The sequence below is a fragment of the Coregonus clupeaformis genome, chromosome 5 (genome assembly GCF_020615455.1).
Source record: "Coregonus clupeaformis isolate EN_2021a chromosome 5, ASM2061545v1, whole genome shotgun sequence".
Lineage (NCBI taxonomy): Eukaryota > Metazoa > Chordata > Actinopteri > Salmoniformes > Salmonidae > Coregonus > Coregonus clupeaformis.
In genome coordinates, this window is record NC_059196.1 from 31,566,436 (window position 1) to 31,588,003 (window position 21,568).

At 45.9% G+C, this 21,568-nt stretch overlaps 1 protein-coding gene across 1 annotated transcript in view; it reads left to right on the forward strand.

Annotated features, from left to right (window-relative positions):
• LOC121566878 (chordin) overlaps positions 1–19,568 on the forward strand; it is a 39,985-nt gene extending 20,417 nt beyond the window's left edge. Inside the window, exons 14-21 of the mRNA XM_041876773.2 lie at positions 1,528–1,641; positions 5,933–6,124; positions 6,376–6,469; positions 6,686–6,742; positions 18,189–18,292; positions 18,453–18,710; positions 19,193–19,286; positions 19,481–19,568. Of these exons, the coding sequence (XP_041732707.1) occupies positions 1,528–1,641; positions 5,933–6,124; positions 6,376–6,469; positions 6,686–6,742; positions 18,189–18,292; positions 18,453–18,710; positions 19,193–19,286; positions 19,481–19,545 (978 nt within the window). The 3' untranslated portion in view covers positions 19,546–19,568. The remainder of the gene's footprint in view (positions 1–1,527; positions 1,642–5,932; positions 6,125–6,375; positions 6,470–6,685; positions 6,743–18,188; positions 18,293–18,452; positions 18,711–19,192; positions 19,287–19,480) is intronic.
• Positions 19,569–21,568: the final 2,000 nt, after the last annotated feature.

Here is a 21,568-nt window from a genome sequence, read left to right on the forward strand (position 1 = left end):
TTCCGATCTTTCAGTGGATTTGGACAGCCAGTTGAAGCAAAAAGTAAAGTCATTTATTGCGTTTTCGGTTGCAATTGATGAAAGCACGGACATTACAGATGTTGCACAACTGGCCATTTTTTCATCCGCGGAGTTGATGACACATTGACCGTCACCGAGGAGTTTGTGGAGTTGGTGCCGATGACAATGACAGCAGCTGATATTTTTACCGCACTCGTCGGCGCGCTGGACAGGGTCGGAGTGGACTGGTCCCGCGCTGTCAGCCTGGCTACAGATGGTGCGCCCTCAATGATCGGGAAAAAAGCAGGCGTTGTGACAAAGTTCAGAGAGAAAGTGCAATCTGCAAATGGAGGACGTGATTTTTTGACTTTTCACTGTATTTTGCACCAGGAGGCTTTGTGTTGCAAGTCATTAAAGATGGATAACGTCATGAAGGTGGTCATCCAAACTGTTAATTTCATCCGATCCAGAAGCCTGAATCACCGTCAGTTTGACAGCCTTCTCAGAGAGAAAGACCACATCTATGGCCTGCCATACCACACTGAGGTAAGATGGTTAAGCCGAGGTGCTGTGCTGAGGCGTTTCTTTGATTTACGAGAAGAAATTGAACAGTTCATGGAAGAAAAGGGCAAACCAGTGTTAGAATTTCATTCCGCAGAATGGATGCCGGACCTTGCATTTATGGTGGATGTTACAGAGCACCTGAATAACTTGAACAAACAGCTGCAAGGGCGCAACAAAGTTGTCACGCAGTATTATGACAGCATACGTTCTTTCAAGTTGAAGCTGTCATTGTGGGAGACGCAACTTGCCAGTGGTGATGCAGCTCACTTCCCCTGTCTGAAAAATTTGTGCGCGACCCAACATGTGGCAGACATGAAGCGGTTCAAAGATAAAATAACTGGACTGTTACGGGAGTTTGAGCAACGCTTTCAGATTTATGTTTCTATGTTTTTATGTTGATGTGCTATTGTTTTTAATTGATTTTATTTTATTTGTATATTTAACCTATTCTTGACTCTGTGGTTCTTGCACTAGTTTGGGGAACATGATTTCATTATTTTTATCTACATTTCTGCCTGAGAAATGACACCCTGATATAGTTCTGTGATCTGTGAAACAGTTCTGTTAATCACTGAGGCATTGTGTGTTTGTGTGTTCTTTTTCTTTAGAATTTTCAAATAAACTTGACGTGTTTTATGATTAATAGTGATGTTGTGCTTGTACTATTTTGGACACACTGTCCTCAGGCTCCAGCTTTATGTTGTATGTTGATCGTATTAAAACAAAGAAAACAATCTGAAGTTGTTGTTTTTAAGTTATATATACCAATATTTTTCCGGTCCGGCCCACTTGGGAATAGATTTTCCTCCATGTGGCCCCTGAGCTAAAATGAGTTTGACACCCCTGATATAGAGAATGTCTACTGCAGAATCTTATTCCATTATCTCTGTCTGTCTGTCTGTCTGTCTGTCTGTCTCTCTCTCTCTCTCTCTCTCTCTCTCTCTCTCTCTCTCTCTCTCTCAGGCCCAGGGTGTGTTGAAGGACATCAGTGTAGAGTTGTTGCGTCACCTGGACAGGGGGACAGCCTTCATCCAGGTCAGCACCAAGGTCAACACCAGAGGAGAAATACGCGGACAGGTGAGTAGGACCACAGCCGTAACACAATCCCTCCACAACCATAACTCAACCACTTAACAACCGTTACTCAACCACTCTAAAACCATAACACAGTGCAAATCTCAAACTCAACCATACCTCAATCTTAATCTCAACCCACACTCTTCAGTTGGATCATGGAATATATTGAGGATTATAGAGATGGAGCGATGACAGGTGGAGGAGAGGAGGGCGGGAGGTGAGGCTCATCAGGGCCCTAGTCAGCTGAGTGTTTATGTGTGTGTGTGTTTGCTCACTTAGCCAGTGTGAGGCCACACAGACACACACTCTCACTGGCTGGTGGTTTTGTGTTTTCAGAGACGTTTTGTTGAAAAGTAAACGTTTGTGAGGACACACACCCTCACACAAACACACACAAACACATCGTTACAAGCTAACATATTTGCAGGCGGCCTGGTTGATGATTTCGTCTTAGTTGCCAGGGGTTAGAAAGGGAGAAAGAAACGTGTAAGAACACACACACACACACACACACACACACAGTAAGGTCTGACAGTTTTAATAGCAAACAGGTCTGACACATAAACAGCCATCTGCCGTGGAGCCGTAGAGCCATTGGCGGAAAGCTGGCTGAACGCTCCATTTAGGACTAATTAACAAGTAAAAGTATGCTTTACAACAAGCCACAAGGCAGGTGTGTCCAACAAATCATTGGAATCCTAACCACTGTCAAATCAAATCAAATCAAATGTTATTGGTCACATGTGCCGAATACAACAGGTGCAGACATTACAGTGAAATGCTTACCTACAGCCCTTAACCAACAGTGCATTTATTTTTAACAAAAAAAAAGTAAAAATAAAACAACAACAAAAAAAGTGTTGAGAGAAAAAAGAGCAGAAGTAAAATAAAGTGACAGTAGGGAGGCTATATATACAGGGGGGTACCGTTGCAGAGTCAATGTGCGGGGGCACCGGCTAGTTGAGGTAGTTGAGGTAATATGTACATGTGGGTAGAGTTAAAGTGACTATTCATAAATAATTAACAGAGTAGCAGCAGCGTAAAAAGGATGGGGTGGGGGGGCAGTGCAAATTGTCCGGGTAGCCATGATTAGCTGTTCAGGAGTCTTATGGCTTGGGGGTAGAAGCTGTTGAGAAGTCTTTTGGACCTAGACTTGGCACTCCGGTACTGCTTGCCGTGCGGTAGCAGAGAGAACAGTCTATGACTAGGGTGGCTGGAGTCTTTGACAATTTTGAGGGCCTTCCTCTGACACCGCCTGGTATAGAGGTCCTGGATGGCAGGAAGCTTGGCCCCAGTGATGTACTGGGCCGTACGCACTACCCTCTGTAGTGCCTTGCGGTCGGAGGCCAAGCAGTTGCCATACCAGGCGGTGATGCAACCAGTCAGGATGCTCTCGATGGTGCAGCTGTAGATTTTTTGAGGATCTGAGGACCCATGCCAAATCTTTTCAGTCTCCTGAGGGGGAATAGGCTTTGTCGTGCCCTCTTCACGACTGTCTTGGTGTGTTTGGACCATGATAGTTCGTTGGTGATGTGGACACCAAGGAACTTGAAGCTCTCAAACTGTTCCACTACAGCCCTGTCGATGAGAATGGGGGCGTGCTCAGTCCTCTTTTTTTTCCTGTAGTCCACAATCATCTCCTTTGTCTTGGTCACGTTGAGGGAGAGGTTGTTGTCCTGGCACCACACGGCCAGGTCTCTGACCTCCTCCCTATAGGCTGTCTCATCGTTGTCAGTGATCAGGCCTACCACTGTTGTGTCGTCGGCAAACTTAATGATGGTGTTGGAGTCGTGCCTGGCCATGCAGTCATGGGTGAACAGAGAGTACAGGAGGGGACTGAGCACGCACCCCTGAGGGGCCCCCGTGTTGAGGATCAGTGTGGCAGATGTGTTGTTACCTACCCTTACCACCTGGGGGCGGCCTGTCAGGAAGTCCAGGATCCAGTTGCAGAGGGAGGTGTTTAGTCCCAGGATCCTTAGCTTCGTGATGAGCTTAGAGGGCACTATGGTGTTGAATGCTGAGCTGTAGTCAATGAATAGCATTCTCACGTAGGTGTTCCTCTTGTCCAGGTGGGAAAGGGCAGTGTGGAGTGCAATAGAGATTGCATCATCTGTGGATCTGTTGGGGCGGTATGCAAATTGGAGTGGGTCTAGGGTTTCTGGGATAATGCTGTTGATGTGAGCCATGACCAGCCTTTCAAAGCACTTCATGGCTACAGACGTCAGTGCTACGGGTCGGTAGTCATTTAGGCAGGTTATCTTAGAGTCCTTGGGCACGGGGACTATGGTGGTCTGCTTGAAACATGTTGGTATTACAGACTCAGTCAGGGACATGTTGAAAATGTCAGTGAAGACACTTGCCAGTTGGTCAGCACATGCTTGGTGTACACGTCCTGGTAATCCGTCTGGCCCTGCGGCCTTGTGAATGTTGACCTGCTTAAAAGTCTTACTCACATCGGCTACGGAGAGCGTGATCACATAGTCATCCGGAACAGCTGGTGCTCTCATGCATGCTTCAGTGTTGCTTGCCTCGAAGCGAGCATAGAAGTGGTTTAGCTCGTCTGGTAGGCTTGTGTCACTGGGCAGCTCGCGGCTGTGCTTCCCTTTGTAGTCTGTAATAGTTTTCAAGCCCTGCCACATCCGACGAGCGTCAGAGCCAGTGTAGTACGATTCAATCTTAGTCCTGTATTGACTCTTTGCCTGTTTGATGGTTCGTCGGAGGTCATAGCGGGATTTCTTATAAGCGTCCGGGTTAGAGTCCCGTTCCTTGAAAGCGGCAGCTCTACCCTTTAGCTCAGTGCGGATGTTTCCTGTAATCCATGGCTTCTGGTTGGGGTATGTACGTACGGTCACTGTGGGGACGACATCATCGATGCACTTATTGATGAAGCCAGTGACTGATGTGGTGTACTCCTCAATGCTGTCTGAAGAATCCCCGGAACATGTTCCAGTCTGTGCTAGCAAAACAGTCCTGTAGCTTAGCATCTGCGTCATCTGACCACTTTTTTATTAACCGAGTCACTGGTGCTTCCTGCTTTAGTTTTTGCTTATAAGCAGGAATCAGGAGGATAGAGTTATGGTCAGATTTGCCAAATGGAGGGTGAGGGAGAGCTTTGTATGCGTCTCTGTGTGTGGAGTAAAGGTGGTCTAGAGTTTTTTTTCCTCTGGTTGCACATTTAACATGCTGGTAGAAATTAGGTAGAACGGATTTAAGTTTCCCTGCATTAAAGTCCCCGGCCACTAGGAGCGCTGCATCTGGATGAGCGTTTTCCTGTTGATTTATGGCCTTGTACAACTCATTCAGTGCAATCTTAATGCCAGCATTGGTTTGTGGTGGTAAATAGACAGCTATGAAAAATATAGATGAAAACTCTCTTGGTAAATAGTGTGGTCTACAGCTTATCATAAGATACTCTACCTCAGGCGAGCAAAACCTCGAGACTTCCTTAGTATTTGATTTTGTGCACCAGCTGTTGTTTACAAATATACACAGACCGCCACCCCTTTTCTTACCGGAGTCAGCCGTTCTATCCTGCCGATGTAGCGTATAGCCCGCTAGCTGTATGAAATCCATGTTGTCGTTCAGCCACGACTCGGTGAAACATAAGATATTACAGTTTTTAATGTCCCGTTGGTAGGATAACCGTAATCTTAAGTCATCCAATTTATTTTCAAATGATTGAACGTAGGCTAATAGGATTGATGGAAGAGGCAGTTTACTCGCTCGCCGTCGGATCCTTACAAGGCACCCCGAACTACGTCCACGATATCTCCGTCTCTTCCTCACGCGAATGACGGGGATTTGGGCCTTGTCGGGTGTCTGTATGATATCCTTCGCGGCCGCCTCGTTGAAGAAAAAATCTTCGTCCAATACGAGGTGAGTAATCGCTGTCCTGATATCCAGAAGCTATTTTTGGTTATAAGAGACGATGGCAGAAACATTATGTACAAAATAAATTACAAATAACGCGGAAAAACACACATAATAGTACAATTGGTTAGAGGGCTGTAAAACGGCAGCCATCTTCTCCGGCGCTGTTGCTGACTCTGTTGCTGACACTGTCTTCACTCCTCTCTCCCTCCTTCCTCCTCCTTGCTCTCTTTCTCTCTGTCCCTCCTCTTATTCTCCCTTTCTCATGCTCACCCCTTTTCTGCCCCCTCTCTCTCTCTCTCTCTCTCTCTCTCTCTCTCTCTCTCTCTCTCTCTCTCATGCTCGCCCCCTCTTTCTTTCTCTCTCTGTCACCACCCCCCTCCCTTCTTCTCTCCCTCCATCTTTCTTTCTCTCCCTACAGGTCCATGTGCCTAATAACTGTGAGTTTGGGACAAGAGGTGAGGTGGAGGTGGCGGAGTTTGATGACCTGTTTGTGCGTGACCCTGAGGAACTAAAGAAAGACCCCCACACATGTTTCTTCGAGAGTCAACACCACGCCCACGGCTCCCTCTGGACCCCCAACTACAACAACTGTTTCACCTGCAGCTGTCAGGTAGGACTGTTCCAACTAAAACCACTAGGGCGGCACTATAGCTACGCATTAAATTAGTGCTGGTTTCCAAGACACAGATTATGTCTAGTCCTGGAATAAGAAGCCCTTTCGATGGAGAATCTAGAAGTCTTGAGAATCTAGAAGTAAAGTTTCTACTTCTATATTGAGTGACTTTGTGTCTAACCACCCTCTCTCTTCTTCTGTCCATTTTACTCCTCCCTCATCCCTCCATCTCTCTGTCCTCCCTGTAGAAGCGCACAGTGATCTGTGACCCGGTCATCTGTCCAGTCCTCACCTGCTCTCGCACCATCCAGCCTGAGGACAAGTGCTGCCCCATGTGTGTTGGTGAGTGAATGTGTGTATGTGTGTGTATGTGTGTGTGTATGTGTGTGTGTATGTGTGTGTGTGTATGAGTGTGTGTTCCTATGTTTGAATAGGATTGTGTGCTTGAGTGTGTTTTCCTTATTCTTGAGAGGACTTATTCTTGACAGTGCAAACCATTACGGTCGTAAATTGTGAAATAATACTTTCCTTTGTCTGTTCCCCCTGTCTGTCCTTTAGAGAGGAAAAACCCCAAGGACATGAAAGCTCCAGAGAGGCTAGACGAGCATCCAGAAGGTACTGTACCATCTCTCTCTCTGTCTGACTGTCACTCTGAGCTTCCAGAAGGTACTGTACCATCTCTCTCTCTGTCTGACTGTCACTCTGAGCTTCCAGAAGGTACTGTACCATCTCTCTTTCTGTCTGACTGTCACTCTGAGCTTCCATAAGGTACTGTACCATCTCTCTCTCTGTCTGACTGTCACTCTGAGCTTCCAGAAGGTACTGTACCATATCTCTCTCTGTATGACTGTCACTCTGAACATCCAGAAGGTACTGTACCATCTCTCTCTGTCTGACTGTCACTCTGAACTTCCAGAAGGTACTGTACCATTTCTCTCTCTGTCTGACTGTCACTCTGAACATCCAGAAGGTACTGTACCATTTCTCTCTCTGTCTGACTGTCACTCTGAACATCCAGAAGGTACTGTACCATCTCTCTCTGTCTGACTGTCACTCTGAACTTCCAGAAGGTACTGTACCATCTCTCTCTGTGTCTGTCTGACTGTCACTGAAAATCCAGAAGGTACTGTACCATCTCTCTTTCTGTCTGACTGTCACTCTGAACATCCAGAAGGTACTGTACCATCTCGCTCTCTGTCTGACTGTCAATCTGAACATCCAGAAGGTAATGTACCATTTCTCTCTCTGTCTGACTGTCACTCTGAACATCCAGAAGGTACTATACCATCTATCTTTGTGTCTGTCTGACTGTCACTCTGAACATCCAGAAGGTACTGTACCATCTCTCTCTATGTCTGTCTGACTGTCACGGTGAGCATCCAAAAGGTACTGTACCATCTCTCTCTCTGTCTGACTGTCACTCTGAGCATCCAGAAGGTACTGTACCATTTCTCTCTCTGTCTGTCTGACTGTCACTCTGAACATCCAGAAGATACTGTAACATCTCTCTCTGTCTGACTGTCAATCTGAGCACCCAGAAGGTACTGTACCATCTCTCACTGTGTCTGTCTGACTGTCACTATGAGAATCTAGAAGGTACTGTACCATCTCTCTCTCTGTCTGACTCTCACTCTGAACATCCAGAAGGTCATCTACCATTTCTCTCTCTGTCTGACTGTCACTCTGAACATCCAGAGGGTACTGTACCATCTCTCTCTCTGTCTGACTGTCACTCTGAACATCCAGAAGGTCATGTACCATTTCTCTCTCTGTCTGACTGTCACTCTGAACATCCAGAAGGTACTGTACCATCTCTATCTCTGTCTGACTGTCACTCTGAGCATCCAGAAGGTACTGTACCATCTCTCTCTTTGTCTGTCTGACTGTCACTCTGAACATCCAGAAGGTACTGTACAATCTCTGTCTGTGTCTGTCTGACTGTCACTCTGAGCATCCAAAAGGTACTGTACCATCTCTCTCTCTATCTAACTGTCACTCTGAACATCCAGAAGGTACTGTACCATCTCTTTCTCTGTCTGACTGTCACTCTGACCATCCAGAAGGTACTGTACCATTTCTCTCTGTGTCTGTCTGACTGTCACTCTGAACATCCAGAAGGTACTGTACCATCTCTCTCTCCATCTGACTGTCACTCTGAGCATCCAGAAGGTACTGTACCATCTCTCTCTCTGTCTGACTGTCACTCTGAGCACCCAGAAGGTACTGTACCATCTTTCACTGTGTCTGTCTGACTGTCACTCTGAGCATCTAGAAGGTACTGTACCATCTCTCTCTCTGTCTGACTGTCACTCTGAGCATCGAGAAGGTACTGTACCATCTCTCTCTCTGTCTGACTGTCACTCTGAACATCCAGAAGGTACTGTAACATCTCTCTCTCTGTCTGACTGTCACTCTGAACATCCAGAAGGTACTGTAACATCTCTCTCTCTGTCTGACTGTCACTCTGAGCATACAGAAGATTATGTACCATCTCTATCTCTGTCTAACTGTCACTCTGAGCATCCAGAAGGTACTGTACCATCTCTCTCTCTGTCTGACTGTCACTCTGAACATCCAGTAGGTACTGTACCATCTCTCTCTCTGTCTGACTGTCACTCTGAACATCCAGAAGGTACTGTACCATCTCTCTCTGTTTGTCTGACTCTCACTCTGAACATCCAGAAGGTCATGTACCATTTCTCTCTCTGTCTGACTGTCACTCTGAACATCCAGAGGGTACTGTACCATCTCTCTCTCTGTCTGACTGTCACTCTGAACATCCAGAAGGTCATGTACCATTTCTCTCTCTGTCTGACTGTCACGCTGAACATCCAGAAGGTACTGTACCATCTCTCTCTGTCTGACTGTCACTCTGAGCATCCAGAAGGTACTGTACCATCTCTCTCTGTGTCTGTCTGACTGTCACTCTGAACATCCAGAAGGTACTGAACCATCTCTCTCTGTGTCTGTCTGACTGTCACTCTGAGCATCCAAAAGGTACTGTACCATCTCTCTCTCTGTCTGACTGTCACTCTGAACATCCAGAAGGTACTGTACCATCTCTTTCTCTGTCTGACTGTCACTCTGAGCATCCAGAAGGTACTGTACCATTTCTCTCTGTGTCTGTCTGACTGTCACTATTAACATCCAGAAGATACTGTAACATCTCTCTCTCTGTCTGACTGTCACTCTGAACATCCATAAGGTACTGTACCATCTCTCTATCTGTCTGACTGTCACTCTGAACATCCAGAAGGTACTGTACCATTTCTCTCTCTGTCTGACTGTCACTTTGAGCATCCAGAATATTCTGTACCATCTCTATCTCTGTCTGACTGTCACTCTGAACATCCAGATGGTACTGTACCATCTCTCTCTCTGTCTGACTGTCACTCTGAGCATCAAGAAGGTACTGTACCATCTCTCTCTGTTTGTCTGACTTTCACTTTGAGCATCCAAAAGGTACTGTACCATGTATATCTCTGTCTGACTGTCACTCTGAACATCCAGAAGGTACTGTACCACCTCTCTCTCTGTCTGACTGTCACTCTGAACATCCAGAAGGTACTGTACCATCTCTGTCTCTGTGTGACTGTTAATCTGAGCACCCAGAAGGTACTGTACCATCTCTCTCTCTGTCTGTCTGACTGTCACTTTGAGCATCCAAAAGGTACTGTACCATGTCTATCTCTGTCTGACTGTCACTCTGAACATCCAGAAGGTACTGTACCATCTCTCTCTCTGTCTGACGGTCACTCTGAACATCCAGAAGGTACTGTACCATATCTCTGTGTTTGTCTGACTGTCACTCTGAACATCCAGAAGGTATTGTACCAAATCTATCTCTCTGTCTGACTGTCACTCTGAACATCCAGAAGGTACTGTACCATCTCTCTCTCTGTCTGACTGTCACTCTGAGCATCCAGAAGATACTGTACCATCTCTCTCTCTGTCTGACTGTCACTCTGAACATCCAGAAGGTACTGTACCATATCTCTCTATGTCTGACTGTCACTCTGAACATCCAGAAAGTACTGTACCATTTCTCTCTCTGTCTGACTGTCACTCTGAACATCCAGAAGGTACTGTACCATCTCTCTCTCTGTCTGACTGTCACTATGAGCACCCAGAAGGTACTGTACAACCTCTCTCTCTGTCTGACTGTCACTCTGAACATCCAGAAGGTACTGTACCATCTCTCTCTCTGTCTGACGGTCACTCTGAACTTCCAGAAGGTACTGTACGATCTCTCTTTGTTTGTCTTACTGTCACTCTGAACATCCAGAAGGTACTGTACCATCTCTCTCTCTGTCTGACTGTCACTCTGAGCACCCAGAAGGTACTGTACCATCTCTCTCTCTGTCTGACTGTCACTCTGAACATCCAGAAGGTACTGTACCATCTCTCTCTCTGTCTGATGTTCACTCTGAACATCCAGAAGGTACTGTACCATCTCTCTCTCTGTCTGACTGTCACTATGAGCACCCAGAAGGTACTGTACAACCTCTCTCTCTGTCTGACTGTCACTCTGAACATCCAGAAGGTACTGTACCATCTCTCTCTCTGTCTGACGGTCACTCTGAACTTCCAGAAGGTACTGTACGATCTCTCTTTGTTTGTCTTACTGTCACTCTGAACATCCAGAAGGTACTGTACCATCTCTCTCTCTGTCTGACTGTCACTCTGAGCACCCAGAAGGTACTGTACCATCTCTCTCTCTGTCTGACTGTCACTCTGAACATCCAGAAGGTACTGTACCATCTCTCTCTCTGTCTGATGTTCACTCTGAACATCCAGAAGGTACTGTACCATCTCTCTCTCTCTGTCTGATGGTCACTCTGAACATCCAGAAGGTGCTGTACCATCTATCTCTCTGTCTGACTGTCACTGAACATCCAGAAGGTACTGTACCATCTCTCTCTCTGTCTGACTGTCACTCTGAACATCCAGAAGGTATTGTACCATATATCTCTCTGTCTGACTGTCACTCTGAACATCCAGAAGGTACTGTACCAAATCTATCTCTATGTCTGACTGTCACTCTGAACATCCAGAAGGTACTGTACCATCTCTCTCTCTGTCTGACTGTCACTCTTAGCATTCAGAAGATACTGTTCGATCTCTCTCTCTGTCTGACTGTCACTCTAAACATCCAGAAGGTACTGTACCATATCTCTCTCTGTCTGACTGTCACTCTGAACATCCAGAAGGTACTGTACCAAATCTATCTCTATGTCTGACTGTCACTATGAACATCCAGAAGGTACTGTACCATCTCTCTCTCTGTCTGACTGTCACTCTGAGCATTCAGAAGATACTGTACCATCTCTCTCTCTGTCTGACTGTCACTCTGAACATCCAGAAGGTACTGTACCATATCTCTCTCTGTCTGACTGTCACTCTGAACATCCAGAAGGTACTGTACCAAATCTATCTCTATGTCTGACTGTCACTCTGAACATCCAGAAGGTATTGTACCATCTCTCTCTCTGTCTGACTGTCACTATGAACATCCAGAAGGTACTGTACCAAATCTATCTCTCTGTCTGAATGTCACTCTGAACATCCAGAAGGTACTGTACCATCTCTCTCTCTGTCTGACTGTCACTCTGAACACCCAGAAGGTACTGTACCATCTCTCTCTCTGTCTGACTGTCACTCTGAACATCCATAAGGTACTGTACCATCTCTCTCTCTCTGTCTGACTGTCACTCTTAGCATTCAGAAGATACTGTACCATCTCTCTCTCTGTCTGACTGTCACTCTAAACATCCAGAAGGTACCATATCTCTCTCTGTCTGACTGTCACTCTGAACATCCAGAAGGTACTGTACCAAATCTATCTCTATGTCTGACTGTCACTCTGAACATCCAGAAGGTACTGTACCATCTCTCTCTCTGTCTGACTGTCACTCTGAGCATTCAGAAGATACTGTACCATCTCTCTCTGTCTGACTGTCACTCTGAACATCCAGAAGGTACTGTACCATATCTCTCTCTGTCTGACTGGCACTCTGAACATCCAGAAGGTACTGTACCAAATCTATCTCTATGTCTGACTGTCACTCTGAACATCCAGAAGGTATTGTACCATCTCTCTCTCTGTCTGACTGTCACTATGAACATCCAGAAGGTACTGTACCAAATCTATCTCTCTGTCTGAATGTCACTCTGAACATCCAGAAGGTACTGTACCATCTCTCTCTCTGTCTGACTGTCACTCTGAACACCCAGAAGGTACTGTACCATCTCTCTCTCTGTCTGACTGTCACTCTGAACATCCAGAAGGTACTGTACCATCTCTCTCTCTCTGTCTGACGGTCACTCTGAACATCCAGAAGGTACTGTACCATCTATCTCTCTTTCTGACTGTCACTGAACATCCAGAAGGGACTGTACCATCTCTCTCTCTGTCTGACTGTCACTCTGAACATCCAGAAGGTACTGTACCATCTCTCTCTCTGTCTGACTGTCACTCTGAGCATTCAGAAGATACTGTACCATCTCTCTCTCTGTCTGACTGTCACTCTGAACATCCAGAAGGTACTGTACCATATCTCTCTCTGTCTGACTGTCACTCTGAACATCCAGAAGGTACTGTACCAAATCTATCTCTATGTCTGACTGTCACTCTGAACATCCAGAAGGTATTGTACCATCTCTCTCTCTGTCTGACTGTCACTATGAACATCCAGAAGGTACTGTACCAAATCTATCTCTCTGTCTGAATGTCACTCTGAACATCCAGAAGGTACTGTACCATCTCTCTCTCTGTCTGACTGTCACTCTGAACACCCAGAAGGTACTGTACCATCTCTCTCTCTGTCTGACTGTCACTCTGAACATCCATAAGGTACTGTACCATCTCTCTCTCTCTGTCTGACTGTCACTCTTAGCATTCAGAAGATACTGTACCATCTCTCTCTCTGTCTGACTGTCACTCTAAACATCCAGAAGGTACCATATCTCTCTCTGTCTGACTGTCACTCTGAACATCCAGAAGGTACTGTACCAAATCTATCTCTATGTCTGACTGTCACTCTGAACATCCAGAAGGTACTGTACCATCTCTCTCTCTGTCTGACTGTCACTCTGAGCATTCAGAAGATACTGTACCATCTCTCTCTCTGTCTGACTGTCACTCTGAACATCCAGAAGGTACTGTACCATATCTCTCTCTGTCTGACTGTCACTCTGAACATCCAGAAGGTACTGTACCAAATCTATCTCTATGTCTGACTGTCACTCTGAACATCCAGAAGGTATTGTACCATCTCTCTCTCTGTCTGACTGTCACTATGAACATCCAGAAGGTACTGTACCAAATCTATCTCTCTGTCTGAATGTCACTCTGAACATCCAGAAGGTACTGTACCATCTCTCTCTCTGTCTGACTGTCACTCTGAACACCCAGAAGGTACTGTACCATCTCTCTCTCTGTCTGACTGTCACTCTGAACATCCAGAAGGTACTGTACCATCTCTCTCTCTCTGTCTGACGGTCACTCTGAACATCCAGAAGGTACTGTACCATCTATCTCTCTTTCTGACTGTCACTGAACATCCAGAAGGGACTGTACCATCTCTCTCTCTGTCTGACTGTCACTCTGAACATCCAGAAGGTATTGTACCATATCTCTCTCTGTCTGACTGTCACTCTGAACATCCAGAAGGTACTGTACCAAATCTATCTCTATGTCTGACTGTCACTCTGAACATCCAGAAGGTACTGTACCATCTCTCTCTCTGTCTGACTGTCACTCTGAGCATTCAGAAGATACTGTACCATCTCTCTCTCTGTCTGACTGTCACTCTGAACATCCAGAAGGTACTGTACAAATATCTCTCTCTGTCTGACTGTCACTCTGATCATCCAGAAGGTACTGTACCAAATCTATCTCTATGTCTGACTGTCACTCTGAACATCCAGAAGGTATTGTACCATCTCTCTCTCTGTCTGACTGTCACTATGAACATCCAGAAGGTAATGTACCAAATCTATCTCTCTGTCTGACTGTCACTCTGAACATCCAGAAGGTACTGTACCATCTCTCTCTCTGTCTGACTGTCACTCTGAACACCAGGAAGCTACTGTACCATTTCTCTCTGTCTGACTGTCACTCTGAACATCCAGAAGGTACTGTACCAAATCTATCTCTATGTCTGACTGTCACTCTGAACATCCAGAAGGTACTGTATCATCTCTCTCTCTGTCTGACTGTCACTCTGGGCATTCAGAAGATACTGTACCATCTCTCTCTCTGTCTGACTGTCACTCTGAACATCCAGAAGGTACTGTACCATATCTCTCTCTGTCTGACTGTCACTCTGAACATCCAGAAGGTACTGTACCAAATCTATCTCTATGTCTGACTGTCACTCTGAACATCCAGAAGGTACTGTACCATCTCTCTCTCTGTCTGACTGTCACTCTGAACACCAGGAAGGTACTGTACCATTTCTCTCTGTCTGACTGTCACTCTGAACATCCAGAAGGTACTGTACCATCTCTCTCTCTCTCTGTCTGACGGTCACTCTGAACATCCAGAAGGTACTGTACCATCTATCTCTCTTTCTGACTGTCACTGAACATCCAGAAGGGACTGTACCATCTCTCTCTCTGTCTGACTGTCACTCTGAACATCCAGAAGGTACTGTACCATCTCTCTCTGTCTGACGGTCACTCTGAACATCCAGAAGGTACTGTACGATCTCTCTTTGTTTGTCTTACTGTCACTCTGAACATCCAAAAGGTACTGTACCATCTCTCTCTCTGTCTGACTGTCACTCTGAACATCCAGAAGGTATTGTACCATATCTCTCTCTGTCTGACTGTCACTCTGAACATCCAGAAGGTACTGTACCATCTCTCTCTCTGTCTGACGGTCACTCTGAACATCCAGAAGGTACTGTACCATCTCTCTCTCTGTCTGACTGTCACTGAACATCCAGAAGGTATTGTACCATCTCTCTCTCTGTCTGGCTGTCACTCTGAGCATCCAGAAGGTCCTGTACCATCTCTCTCTCTGTCTTACTGTCAATCTGAACATCCAGAAGGTTTTGTACCATCTCTCTTTGTTTGTCTTACTGTCACTCTGAACATCCAGAAGGTACTGTACCATAACTCTCTCTGTCTGACTGTCACTCTGAACATCCAGAAGGTATTGTACCATCTCTCTCTCTGTCTGACTGTCACTCCGAGCATCCAGAAGGTACTGTACCATCTCTCTCTCTGTCTGACTGTCACTCTGAACATCCAGAAGGTACTGTACCATCTCTCTCTCTCTGTCTGATTGTCACTCTGAACATCCAGAAGGTACTGTACCACCTCTCTCTCTGTCTGACTGTCAGTCTGAACATCCAGAAGGTACTGTACCATCTCTCTCTCTGTCTGAGGTCACTCTGAACATCCAGAAGGTACTGTACGATCTCTCTTTGTTTGTCTTACTGTCACTCTGAACATCCAGAAGGTACTGTACCATCTCTCGCTCTGTCTGACTGTCACTCTGAACATCCAGAATGTACTCTACCATATCTCTCTCTGTCTGACTGTCACTCTGAACATCCAGAAAGTACTGTACCATCTCTCTCTCGGATTGACTGTCACTCTGAACATCCAGAAGGTACTGTACCATCTCTCTCTCTGTCTGACTGTCACTCTGAACATCCAGAAGGTACTGTACCCTCTCTCTCTCTCTGTCTGACTGTCACTATGAACATCCAGAAGGTACTGTATCATCTCTCTCTCTGTCTGACTGTCACTCTGAACATCCAGAAGGTACTGTACCCTCACTTTCTCTGTCTGACTGTCACTCTGAACATCCAGAAGGTACTGTACCATCTCTCTCTCTGTCTGACTGTCACTCTGAACATCCAGAAGGTACTGTGCCATCTCTCTCTCTGTCTGACTGTCACTCTGAACATCCAGAAGGTACTGTACCATCTCTCTCTGTCTGACTATCACTCTGAGCACCCAGAAGATTCTGTACCATCTCTCTCTCTCTGTCTGACTGTCACTCTGAACATCCAGAATGTACTGTACCATCTCTCTCTCTGTCTGACTGTCACTCTGAGCATCAAGAAGGTACTGTACATCTCTCTGTGTTTGTCTGACTGTCACTCTGAACATACAGAAGGTACTGTACCATCTCTCTCTGTCTGACTATCACTCTGAGCACCCAGAAGATTCTGTACCATCTCTCTCTCTCTCTGTCTGACTGTCACTCTGAACATCCAGAATGTACTGTACCATCTCTCTCTCTGTCTGACTGTCACTCTGAGCACCCAGAAGGTACTGTACCATCTCTCTGTGTTTGTCTGACTGTCACTCTGAACATACAGAAGGTACTGTACCATCTCTCTGTCTGACTGTCACTCTGAGCACCCAGAAGGTACTTTACCATCTCTCTCTCTGTCTGACTGTCACTCTGAACATCCAGAAGGTACTGTACCCTCTCTCTCTCTCTGTCTGACTGTCACTATGAACATCCAGAAGGTACTGTACCATCTCTCTCTCTGTCTGACTGTCACTCTGAACATCCAGAAGGTACTGTACCCTCTCTTTCTCTGTCTGACTGTCACTCTGAACATCCAGAAGGTACTGTACCATCTCTCTCTCTGTCTGACTGTCACTCTGAACACCCAGAAGGTACTGTGCCATCTCTCTCTCTGTCTGACTGTCACTCTGAACATCCAGAAGGTACTGTACCATCTCTCTCTGTCTGACTATCACTCTGAGCACCCAGAAGATTCTGTACCCTCTCTCTCTCTGTCTGACTGTCACTCTGAGCATCAAGAAGGTACTGTACCCTCTCTCTCTCTGTCTGACTGTCACTATGAACATCCAGAAGGTACTGTACCATCTCTCTCTGTCTGACTGTCACTCTGAACATCCAGAAGGTACTGTACCATCTCTCTCTGTCTGACTATCACTCTGAGCACCCAGAAGATTCTGTACCATCTCTCTCTCTCTGTCTGACTGTCACTCTGAACATCCAGAATGTACTGTACCATTTCTCTCTCTGTCTGACTGTCACTCTGAGCATCAATAAGGTACTGTACCATCTCTCTGTGTTTGTCTGACTGTCACTTTGAACATCCAGAAGGTACTGTACCATCTCTCTCTGTCTGACTATCACTCTGAGCACCCAGAAGATTCTGTACCATCTCTCTCTCTCTCTGTCTGACTGTCACTCTGAACATCCAGAATGTACTGTACCATCTCTCTCTCTGTCTGACTGTCACTCTGAGCATCAAGAAGGTACTGTACCATCTCTCTGTATTTGTCTGACTGTCACTCTGAACATACAGAAGGTACTGTACCATCTCTCTCTGTCTGACTGTCACTCTGAGCACCCAGAAGGTACTGTACCATCTTTCTCTCTGTCTGACTGTCACTCTGAACATCCAGAAGGTACTGTACCCTCTCTCTCTCTCTGTCTGACTGTCACTCTGAACATCAAGAAGGTACTGTACCATCTCTCTGTGTTTGTCTGACTGTCACTCTGAACATCCAGAAAGTACTGTACCATCTCTCTCTCTGTCTGACTGTCACTCTGAACATACAGAAGGTACTGTACCATCTCTCTCTGTCTGACTGTCACTCTGAGCACCCAGATGGTACTGTACCATCTCTCTCTCTGTCTGACTGTCACTCTGAACATCCATAAGGTACTGTACCCTCTCTCTCTCTGTCTGACTGTCACTATGAACAGCCAGAAGGTACTGTACCATCTCTCTCTCTGTCTGACTTTCACTCTGAACATCCAGAAGGTACTGTACCATCTCTCTCTATCTGTCTGACTGTCACTCCTCCTTCTTTCTCGCTTTCTCCATCTGTTTGTTCCTCTATCTCTCCCTCCCAGGAGGCACTCATTCTGTCTCTTTCCATTTCCCTCCCTCCTCTCAATTTGTCTGGTTCCCTCTTTTTCTTTGTGCCAACAGATAATTTGTACCTCTGAGATTGATGTGCATTTCCAATGCTAAGAGTGTCCTCTATGTCTCTCATCCCTCTGAACACCCCCTTCTCTCTCTCTCTCTCTCTCTCTCTCTCTTTCTCTCAGGTTGTTATTTTGAGGGGGACCAGAAGATGCATGCTCCTGGGTCTACCTGGCATCCATTCGTCCCTCCGTTTGGCTACATCAAGTGTGCCCTCTGCACCTGCAAGGTAGGCCTCTAGGTTATTCCTTCACAGCTAGCATGATGTAAGTCGATAAGTGATGCTAACAATAATTAGAAACATGACTATTAATCTTTCTTCAGCTTCCTAGAATGTAATGTAAATTCCGCTAATTTCCCATTGTGGCCTTCCTCCTCCACTCCTGTAGGGGGCAACAGGCGAGGTGCACTGTGAGAAGGTGACGTGTCCAGCCCTGACCTGCAGTCGTCCGGTACGCCGCAGCCCCTCAGACTGCTGTAAGGAGTGTCTGGAGGAAGACAACCCCCCCCTGGAGCACACTGACATGATGCAGGCAGATGGGACGAGTCACTGCAAGTTTGGAAAGAACTTCTACCAGAACAGTGACAACTGGCACCCCCGCGTCCCCCTGATGGGAGAGATGAAGTGCATCACCTGCTGGTGTGACGTGAGTATTACATGGAGTCAGAGACCAGTCAGGAACAAGTCTCTTACAAAATACAGCCATTTATAGTGGGTTTGGACCTGTTGTAATTCAAGACAAAAAAGCTTCAGACTGTTGGGCCTAAACCCCAAAGAGCAAAAGAGAAAAAAGCACTGGAGAACTCCCTCTGTTTCAGTAAACCTTTAGAAAAACCCAGACTCAAGGTTTCTTCTGACTGAAGGAGTTTTTCCATGCCACTGTGATACATGTTTTTGCAGATAAAGTAGGGATGTTTCAGACTTGGTTGAGCTTCATAGCTGTAGGGATGGGGGGACTTGGGTGGCCCTTACCCCTTGGGGGAAAATGTCAGTGTCAGTGTGGGGAACTCTGGGATTTGGAGTTGAGAAACGTGGAGCATTTTCTGGTTTCACAGTGCATTCCTAATGTACCTCCCTCTGTCTCTCTCTCCCTCCTTTCTCTCTCTTTCTTTCTCCCTCTCTCTCCAGCATGGTGTGACTAAGTGTCAGAGGAAGCAGTGTCCAGTGCTGACCTGTAGTAACATCACCCGCCGGGAGGGCATGTGCTGTCCTGAGTGCCAAGGTGAGACAAGCACACACACACACACACACACACTCACACACACATACACACAACATGCTCCCTAGCCAGAGAATCTGAGGACACATGCTTGAAATAGTGAGACATATTCTCAATCCTGATGACATGCTTTCAAACAGCGATGATTAATGTAGTAATCATAGATTAATTCATATTGGATTGTCTCTTTTGTTTAGATTCCAAAGAGGAAGAGGAGGAGCTGATGAAAGTTCCGGAAAAGAAGAACAGCTGGAGACACTGAGCTGAGACCCCCCCTCCTCTCTCTACCTACCCCCTCATGGGCAGACCTAGACCTGCACACTGGGTCAGCTAACACCCCCTAAAGCCAAGACCCCTATAACCCTCCAGCCCCGACCCACAACCCCCCTGTCCCACTCCCACCCGTTAGTCAGTCTATGGATTGTAACAAAGGAAGGAAAGACAGGCAGAGAAAAGGGAGAAAGAGGAGCACTGAGGTGTCATGGAAGGGACTGAGGCCGTACCTGAAAGAATGGAAAGAAAGGAACAAAGAGAGATATGAAGTGGACCAACCATAATTGCTGCAGCTGTGTCTTTTGACTGGTATCTCCTTTGAAATTTGACTTTTTTTGTTGTTGTTTTTTTGTTGCTTTGCTTCCTCTTGATGAATATTGCTCGCCCTTTCAAAAATCACATACAATTACCCTTCATATTCGAATACCGGTACACAAGGTGACACTGTTTGTTGTTTAGTTGTTAAAATTGATGTGTTGGTAGTCTTTCTGAAGTTCAGCCCTAAGTTGTGTTTGTGCATACTCACTTTTGAGTGTGTGTGTGTGTGTATGTTGACGTGTGGTAAAAATGCTTGCTAAACAGTGCAACAAACATACGAGGCAGTCAAGTTACTGGGTGGCTAGATGGAAACACACACACACACAAAACATCTCATAAACCAGCACCACACATATGTTCTCTTATCCCATCCAGTCAGCACCACTAGAACACTTCCCTTGGAAAAGCATAACACACCCAAGAATCTCTTCTAATTGCTTACTGAAGAGATTAAGATATACAGTAACTTTACATGAACATTTGTTTTAGATTTATTTGCAGCTCTGAGTCTGGTACCATTGACCTGTATTGCACCTCTTCATGTGGTTGTCCATGATGTTGTCTTGTTTCTCATTTCAGTAATATGTATAATTATTTTAAAATACTTTGTATTAGTGTTGTTATTTTTATGAATCTTGCTTGTATTTATTGAACGTGTGAAGGAAAAAATAAAAGTTGTTGGTAAGGAATTGTCTTTTGACAATTTAGTTGAAATCCATAACCTTTTCCATACCCGCCCTCTCTCTCTCTCTCTCTCTCTCTCGCTCTCTCTCTCTCTCTCTCTCCACATACATGTATAAACACTTACCTATGGAGATGACAGGCCAGTTTGACCTGACTTGCTCTCTCTGTCCTTCTCTCCCCCTTTTCTTGCTCTCTTCCCCTCTGATCTGTCTGTTCTCTTTCCTTCTCCCTCTCTCCTCTTCCCTCGTTCTGTCCAGCTGGATTTGAGGAATAGGGGAAATGTGACAAACTGACGTAGCTCCCCCACCTCTCTCTCTTCTCTCTCTCTCTCCCTCTCCACCCTTCATCAGATGGCACTCTCTCTTTATTTTCCTCTCCTTCGTTCCATAGACACACACCACATGTGTTCTATAGTAACCACAATGCACTCTCTGAAGGAACACTCTCTCACATACAGACACACACACACACACACACACACACACACATTCACAATGACTCAGCCAAAGGACACAGACTGGAATATAAACACACATGCACAGATGTACACAAGTACACACTCTGCCCCTGAAGAAGGAACACACACACATTTTTCCATCATGAATCTTGATCTGGAGGCAGCTCTGCAGAGTGGTCCCTAGCTGGCACAGCCACAAATTCATAATATCTGTTTTTAAACCTAACCCTAACCTTAACCACACTGCAAATCCTCCTGCCTAAACTAACCTTAAATTAAGACCAAAAAGCAAATTTTTGTTTTCATGAATTTTTACAATATAGCCAATTTTGACTTTGCAGCTGGCCTATTTAAGGGGAAATTGCTCAGTTCTGCCTCCAGGACAAGACTCATGACAACAAACGTCCACCTGCCACATGCACACTGATTCAGCCAAAGGACACAGACTGAATGTCTACCGCTCCCCCTATGGGCAGGTAAATAGTACTGACATAAATCACTTCCTATGGTAGAGCCAACTGGTTGTGAGCATGCCAAGTCGCACCTGTCGACC